General features: G+C 47.2%; 1 protein-coding gene across 2 annotated transcripts in view; it reads left to right on the top strand.

Annotated features, from left to right (window-relative positions):
- The first annotated feature begins 2,453 nt into the window (after positions 1–2,453).
- LOC110336552 (leukotriene-B(4) omega-hydroxylase 2) overlaps positions 2,454–8,601 on the top strand; it is a 21,849-nt gene continuing 15,701 nt past the window's right edge. Inside the window, exons 1-2 of one of the 2 annotated variants that reach the window (XM_021219175.1) lie at positions 2,454–2,495; positions 2,840–3,038. In XM_021219175.1, the coding sequence (XP_021074834.1) occupies positions 2,841–3,038 (198 nt within the window). In that variant the 5' untranslated portion in view covers positions 2,454–2,495; position 2,840. Of the gene's footprint in view, positions 2,496–2,839; positions 3,045–8,601 lie in introns of those variants that run through there. The other variant, XM_021219176.1, reaches the window with a different exon arrangement.

Genomic DNA, 8,601 nt, shown 5'->3' with positions numbered 1-8,601 from the left:
TTTGAAGCAGGATCTCTCACTGATCTGGAGTTCTTCAGGTAGTGTAAGCTGGCTGGCCACTGAGCCACAAGGATCCATCCACCTTTATGTTCCAATGTTCAGGTAGCCATTCCAGTTTTTGTTTTTTTTATTAAGACTTTGTGTGTATGTTATGAACATGTGAAGGTCATGCTCTTACCCTCCTAGATCTCAGGCTTAAATTCAGACTTGAGGGCAAGTGGCTTTACTTGCTCAACTACCTCGATGGCTCAGGCCCAGTCTTTTCCAGGGGTCCTGGGGATTCAGGGTCCCAGGGGTCCCAGGGGTTCATGCTTGCAAGGCAAACATTCAAACATTGAGCTGTGCCCCAACCCTAGATTTGGTCCTAGATTAGTCTGATAGAATTTTTGAAAAGCCCTGGAAAGCTTTATGAGACCTGTATTCCAGCTATGAAGACTAAGTTTCATAGAGGCTTCCCTCCCATTCTCCTGCACCAGAGACGGTGGTATGGCTCAAGCTTAAGCTTTAATAAAGAAACCCTAATGCAATTGCATTGGATATGGCTCCTTGGTGGTCTTTGGGGGGTTCACAAACATTTCCTCGCACAATACAACAACCCCAACAATGGGCAGCTGTGAATGGGAAGTCCAGGAGTCTAGTAGCTGCTCAGCCCCACGAAGCTAGGTGTTTCAGATGTCTTCTATATAAGCTGGAATCCTGAAGAAGTAGGTTCCAACAGAAGTGCTGGCAAGTAAGTGCAGGCAGGCAAAGAAAAAGGAACCCTTACTTTCCCCCATTGTCCTTATGCAGGCTTCCAGAAGAAGGTGTGTCTCAGATTAAAGGTGTGTACCACCATGCCTGGACTTTACTTGGGACTTGCTCTCTCCCAGGCTGGCCTTGAACTCAGAGATCTGCTTGCCTCTGTCTCCTGGGTTTAAAGGCATGTGCCACCTTGCCTGGGCCTAAGCTTTTCATGGCCACTATGTCTCAAGATTTGGATCATAGATGCACCCTCCATTTCTGGATTGTAGTTTCAGATATAGTCAAGTTGACAACTGGGAATAGCCATCACGGACCCCCAGAAGCTCATATATTTGAAGGGCTAGTCATCAGGGAGTGGAACTGTTTGAAAGTATTGTCATCATTAGGGAGTTTGTCCTTGTTGGAGGAAGTTTGTCACGGAGGCTTTGAGGTTTCAGAAGTCCATGCTAGGTGCAGTCTCTCTCCCCGCTCGCCTCTCTGTGGGCCAGGATGTAAAGCTCTCAGCTATTGCTCCACTGCCATGTGTGCTGCCATGTTTCCACCATGGCGACAATGGACTGAACCTCTTAAACTGTAAGCCAGCCCCAATTAAATGCTTTCTTTGCTAAGAATTGTCTTGGCCATGGAGTCTCTCCACAGCAATAGAACGGTGACTAAGATATGAATCACCATGGTTTTATTTTAAATTGTGTGTATGTATGTTCGTGTCTTTGTGTGGGTATGTGCATGTGAGTGTGGGTACCCAAGGAGGCCACAAGAGAGTTGGAATGATGGTGGAGGCTTCCACTGTAGCCCAAACGGGCCTTGAACTCCATTCCTTTCTCAGCCTCTCAAGTGTTTGGATGACAGGCTCAGGACACTGTGACTCTATGGAGGGCTCTAGCCACCTGACATCCTGGCTGTCTGGCTGGAGGGGGTTATCTCTCACTTACCTTCTTTCTCAGCAGCTGTGTTTGGAGCCAGCTCTTCAGTACCTACAGAGCAATCTCAGGAGGCCAGGAAGTGAATAGGCAGTCTGCTGGGAAGAGTATACTGGGTGTAGGAGGAGAAACAGATGGCCATTAAAGATGTTTCAGGGTGCTTCTGGTATTGAACCACCTCATGCCTTGAGATCCCAGCACTATCACTGCCCCTGTCTTGACTGGGCTCTGCTCTCAGTAGGGTGAGACGACATTGCAGAGGGAAAAGCTTTGGGCTTTAGGATCTGACAAGCGTGAGACTGTTTTGAGCTGTGCAACTTGGCTTAGACGCTTGCCCTCTCTGAGTTTCGGTTTGTTCTTCTGTTGACACCCAGGATCCTGGTCCAGACTGTGAGGATCCTGGGCACCTGAAGCAAGCAGACAGTTGTGTAGACTAGCCAGGGCAGGGGCAGTGTGATCTAGGGGAGGAGTCCCCGCACTTTCCTCGCACTTGGCACCAAGAGCAGAGTCCCCCAGTGCTGACCAGCCTGTTCCTCACACCCTCTTTTTGGGACTTTATCTTCATGAAACCATCCACCACTTCCTCCAAAGTCCTTACACAAAGGGTGTGAAGTTCCGAGGCCCTGGTACTCACTCTTTGTGACCCTGACAGTGCAGTCTTGCTCTGCTTCAGGTTGGCTCCGCCCCCACATGATGGCCACCTATCCAGGCAGGGAGAGGCAGCTGGGCCTGCAAGGGATTGGCTGGTCCAGCCCAGACTTCTCTAGGTGCCCCTGGTCAGGAGCCAGAGAAGGGGAGAGACAGACCTGGGAAACACAGTGCTCCTGAGAGAAGGTATCAGACCAGGGCCAGTGGGGCCGAGAGGTCCTAGGCTGGGGCAGGACAGGAAGTCAGAAGCAGATGTTGATTTCTGGCTAATAGTCCATGGTTTAGACTCTAATCAATCCCTTCCCTCCTTCTCCCCGTCCTCCATCCTCTTCTCTTTCTCCATTTCCTTCTCTTCTCCTTTCTTCCCCTCTTCTCCCCTCCTTGCCTGCTCCCATAGATTGCCCTGGGTCTCCCTACCTCTCCAGGCATTATTCCCAACTCTTTAATTCCCTGTCCCTGTCCATTGCCTCAGACCACCCTGTCCCTCTTCCATGCTCCAGGATCTCATCCTGTGTGCATTTTCCCTGCAGGATGCCACAGCTGAGCCTGTCCTGGCTGGGCCTGGGGCACACAGCAGCCTCTCCATGGCTGTTGCTGCTGCTGGCTGGGGCCTCCTGCCTTCTGGCTTACATCCTGATCCAGATTTATGCTGTTTTTGAGAATTCTCATCGCCTCCGCTGTTTCCCACAGCCCCCCAAACGAAACTGGCTCTTGGGACACCTAGGCCTGGTGAGTGTGGCAGTGAGGTGGGTCTGGGGTTTCAGGGTGAAAGGAATTGTGAAGAGCACAGAATAGAACTCAGGGATCTGGGCACAGAGGTGTGCTGGACTAGGACAGCAAAATTCAAAGTGCCATCATTCACAAATGCCCGGTCCTGGCCTTTCTTCTCTGAGTCCTTCTCCAGCCTGTTTTCTCTGCAGATGTGGGCATGCTGCACGGCTCCCAGCAAGGCTTACTCCAACAGAGTAAGAACCCTGGCGTTCTCAGGTTCTGTTGTGCTAGACTTGAGGCCTCCTGAGGGGAGACCAGAGCCAATCTCCACTATACCATTTGTTTTTAGCTCATCTCTGGCTTCCCACTGGTCACAGAAATGACCTACAATCCCTACCCAGACACACCCAGGGGGCATAGCTGGTCCAGGGGAGCTCTGAGGGCTGATTTCCTAACTTCCCATTCTTCAGCATCTTCCTCTTATGTCTGGCTTCTCCACTGAGATGTACCAATGAGTTCTGTTGCTCAATCCAGATATGATCTAGCCACTCACTTCCTCTTTTGGAAGCCTTCTCAGAACCCATCCTCCACAGCACACCTTGAGCATAGACTTCCATCTGGTTTTCCCTCTGTGTGATTTGGAGACATTTGCTTTCTTGTAAGTGGCACAGTGCCAGAGGGCCATAGAGATTCTGCCAGAGCCTGGTGTCAGCAGAGGACAAGTGAGAGTGGTCACTGTAATGGAGACTTAGAGGTTACCTTTGCTCCCTTGGGGGTCTGCCAAGGCCAAGTTCCCCAGATGTGGTTGTCCTCCCTCACAGGAAGAACCAGAGACCACATGGGTGTCTTGTTAACTTTCCTGGGAGATGTGAAGAAGTCTCTATTTATCCCAGGTGGGCACCAAAATAACATGTCCATCTGTGTCCAGCTTGGTGAGAACTATGGGCTTCTCAAGAGTTTTTACAGAGAACAGGTGACGGGTTATTTATGGGATTATGGGTGACCCCAAATGGCTGTATCATTGTAAGGCCCCACCCATCATGGGTGATAGCCTTATGGAAACTGCACCACAAAGTCCTGATTTAAAACCTCTTTTCTTATATACTGAAGTATATCCCAACATCACATTTTACTCGGGTAGAGAGTCATAGCTGGAGTCCCAGGAGAAGATCTCCTGACCATCCTTCAGGAGTTCTGACAGCTCTGACACCATCCCCTCTGATTTGGCTACTACTCTTGTGGGCTGCTATAGTTGCCATGATTACCAGGAGAAGTTGAAAATGACACCACTTTAGGCCCAGAGGGGAAAGTCCTATATAAAAGAGACATGGAGGGATATGGGATACCTTGGGCATCCCGAGACCACACTACTACCCACTATCCCCCCAATAATATTTTTCTCTTGTGGTGGCCCCTGATGCTGGGACTGCTCCCAGGATGAGAAAAACCCACATTCCAAAGTCAAGGTGCACATCACAGTGTCAAGTGACTTTTCTTCGGGTAGACATGAACTATCTTCTGTTCATCTGGGACAAGGCACCCAGGACAGGGTAATGAAACAACTTCACTCCATCTTTCTTGATGAGCTATGGAGTTTGTTGGGGTTCCACACAGGAGGTGACTCAGGCAGTTGCAACACTAAAAATTCAACCCCAGCATGGGGTGACAACTCAGGAAAGCTATCTATCCCTATAGTTTCCTACTCAACATGCAGGCAGCTCTGCCAAAGAGTGTTCCCCTTCCCCCAGCCCTGCAGCTGTTTACTAATGATAGCCCTTAGGGAGTGTGCTGCTTAGTCTTATTAATTTAGTAGGCTTCCTGAATTTTAAGTTTCACCAGCTTACTGAATCTTGTGACCTTCCCTTCTGCAAGAGGGAGTGTTCCAAGCTGAAGGAAACAAGTCCACAGCATGTGGTCTGAGCATTGTGAGAGACTTTCCCCTGGAAGACACCACACAGGTCTGCTAAGCCCAGATGAGGAAAATAGGTGAGATTCAAGTGATCATTCTTACCAACATCCACCTTGGGGAATTGGTGAGTTTATTGGAGTTATGACAGGTGTGGACGAGGGTTATGGAAGCAGAGAGGACCCAAAAGCAGGATGGTGACTTGGGAGCTCCCTGCATGATTGTAGGCAGCTCGCAGGTTAGAGAGTGCCCTCCAGGTGCCAGGCTGCCCAGTGTCCACCACAACAGTCTTTCCTGTTTCTGTAACCTGAAAAGAGCTTTGGAAGTCTTGATCTTCGCCACCTTCTCAGACTCCTATACCCCAACTTCCCAGAGGGAATGTTTTGATTTAGAGAAAATTATTGCTCTACAATTAAACAACATATACTAAACCTGCGTGTGGCAAGTGCCCTGCTGGTGACACTATTTTGGAGGTTCTGGAAACTTCAGGAGGTGGAGTGTAGTTGAAAGGCATAGACCATTAGGGACAGATCACTGGTGGGTATCTTGTCGTCTGTTCTATTATTATTATTATTATTATTATTATTATTATTATTATTATTATTATCTCTTTTTGCTTCTGTCCATTCGAGGTAAAGAACCCCTTATCGTAGGCTCCCGTCACCATGATGCAAACTATCAGGTGGATGGGGATGAGCCATCATGGATTTGGAGCACTTGCTCTGAGCAAAATAAGTCTTCTTCCCTTTCAGTTGCTCTCTCAGGTGCTCTGCACACAGGTCCATAAAAATAACCAACAAAGAACTTAATGGGTAATTATGGAGGAAGTCAAAAGGCCATGATCTGATGAGATAGTGATTGACTTCACTAGTGAGGTAATATCTGTGTCCATGAGGTAAGGACTGTGCTCATGAGGTAATGACTGTGTTCATGAGGTAATATCTGTGCCCATGAGGTAAGGACTGTGCTCATGAGGTAATGACTGTGTTCATGAGGTAATATCTGTGCCCATGAGGTAAGGACTGTGCTCATGAAGTAATGACTGTGTTCATGAGGTAATATCTGTGCCCATGAGGTAAGGACTGTGCTCATGAAGTAATGACTGTGTTCATGAGGTAATAACTGTGCCCATGAGGTAAGGACTGTGCTCATGAAGTAATGACTGTGTTCATGAGGTAATAACTGTGTCTATGAGGTAAGGACTGTGCTCATGAAGTAATGATTGTGTTCATGAAGTAATGACTGTGTTCATGAGGTAATAACTGTGTCTATGAGGTAATGTCTATACTTATGAGGTAATATCTGTGCCCATGAGGTAAGGACTGTACTCATGAAGTAGTGACTGTGTTCATGAGGTAATAATTGTGTCTATGAGGTAATGTCTATACTTATGAGGTAATGACTGTGCCCATGAAATAATTGATGACTGTGCAATGACTGTGCCCATGAGGTATTGCCTGTGCCCATGAGGTAAATGACTGTGCCTATGAATTAATGACTGTGTCATGACATAATGGCTGTATTCATGCAGTAATATCTGTGCTCATGAGGTAATGACTATATCTATGAGGCAATGACTTTGCCTATGAGATAATGACTGTATCCATGGGGTAATGACTGTATCTATGAAGTAATGTCTAAGCTCATGAGTCTTAGATGGGGAAAAATGTGCTGATAGTTGGAGTACAGGTCATTGGTTTTGTGGCATTTTCCTCCAAATTGCAACATTACTTCCAAATTGAAACATTTGCTCCAGAAAGGAAAGGGACGCTCAAGAGCCTTAGGAAGTAAACAAAAGGTCACATAATCAGAAGGAGTAGAAACTTGGAAGATTCTTGAAGACCTTAACAGTACAGTATCAATAGGGGGTAAGCATGTGCTGGGTGGAGAAAGATATTTGGATTGTGGACTTGCTTGCAAGCGTCTTAGAGAATTCCAGGGTGGCACTTGGACCAGAAATGTCAGAGTGGGGGCATCCCCTGTGGTGGGGTGGGCTTTCTAGTGCTGGAGCTGCTTTTGCGTCATACCTGTGTCTTGTAAGTAAGCCCTATCCAATAGTCCTGTTAGTGACCCTGGGAAAACTCATTGGTTTGCCAAATCGGACATTGGTGCAGTGGTTACTTTTGCTCTGTCATGGGCTCCCATGATCCCAGGGAAACTTTCACACTCAATTCCTGTGTAGCACACTGCACAGAGCTTATGGACATTTTGTTCCTTCTTGAAATTTTGTGGGAGGCTGAGTTTAAAGATTTATTTTATTTGTACCTGTGCATGTGTGCATGTGCAGTGCTTGGGGAGAGACCAGAAGAGGGTGCCCCATCATCTAAAGCTGAAATTGCAGGTAGCTGTGAGCTGCGCCATGTGAGTGGGGTGCTGGGATGCAAACTTGGATCCTCTGAAAGAGCAGCAAGTGCTCTTAACTACTGAGCCATCTCTCTAGCCTCAAGACTGTGTTTTAAAAATGGCAAACTAGTTTATTTGACAGAAGAAATGTCAAGGTAGCAGGGTTTTCAGGCTGTTGCGTGGTATTGATGTCTGCTTTTTATGTTTACACTGAGAACTAGAAACATAAAAAGCAGGACAGAATAATATACAAAATTTCGTAGTTTGGCCATGGCTCTGAAGAGATGGCATGATGGTTGAAAGCACTGACTGTTCTTGGAGAGGACTTGATTCATTTCCGAGCATCCACATGGGTGGCACACGCACACACAGAGTCATGAGTAATCGTGATTGTCAACTTGACACTCCATGAAAGAGGGAATCTTACTGCCTCTACAACTGGCCTATGGACATGTCTAGTGTCTGTGGTCGAATTCTCCTGATTGTTAGTTGATGGAGGAGAGCCCGGTTCACTGAGGGCTGTACTGTCTCTAGACAGGTGTGCCTGAGCAGCGTGAGAGAGGTAGAGAAGCCAGTGGACAAGCCAGAGTGAGCCAGCGAGCAGTTTTCTTTCTCTTGAATCCCTGTCATGACTTTCCTCAGTGATGTGACCTCTAAATAGAAGGCACATAAACCCTTTTATCCCAAAGTTGCCTTTGGTCAGGATGGTTGTCTTAGTTATGGTTTTACTGCTGTGAAGTGGCACTATGACAAAGGCAACTCTTATTAAGGACATTTAATTGGGGCTGGCTTACAGGTACAGAGGTTCAGTTCATTATTATCTAGGCAGGAAGCGTGGCAGCTGCCAGGCAGGCATGGTGCTGGAGAAGCTAAGTGTGCTACATCTTCATCCAAAGGAGGTCAGGAGCAGGCTGTTTTAAGGCATCTAGGAGGAGGGTCTCAAAGCCGACCCACACAGTGACATATTTCCTCCAACCACACTTCCTAATAGTGCCATTCCCTGGGCCAAGCATATTCAAATCACCACAGTGGTCTTCTTTTCTTTTCTTTTCTTTTCTTTTCTTTTCTTTTCTTTTCTTTTCTTTTCTTTTCTTTCTTTAATTTCTTTCTTTCTTTCTTTCTTTCTTTCTTTCTTTCTTTCTTTCTTTCTTTCTTTCTTTCTTTCTTTCTTTCTTGTTTGTTTTTTGTTTTTCGAGACAGGGTTTCTCTGTATAGCCCTGGCAGTCCTGGAACTCACTTTGTAGACCAGGCTGGCCTTGAACTCGGAAATCTGCCTGCCTCTGCCTCCCAAGTGTTGGGATTAAAGGTGTGCACCACCACGCCCAGCTTCTT

This window comes from Mus pahari, chromosome 19 (assembly GCF_900095145.1).
Source record: "Mus pahari chromosome 19, PAHARI_EIJ_v1.1, whole genome shotgun sequence".
Classification (NCBI taxonomy): domain Eukaryota; kingdom Metazoa; phylum Chordata; class Mammalia; order Rodentia; family Muridae; genus Mus; species Mus pahari.
The sequence above is the reverse complement of the archived record's forward strand: the minus strand, read 5'-3'. Positions and strand labels throughout refer to the sequence as shown.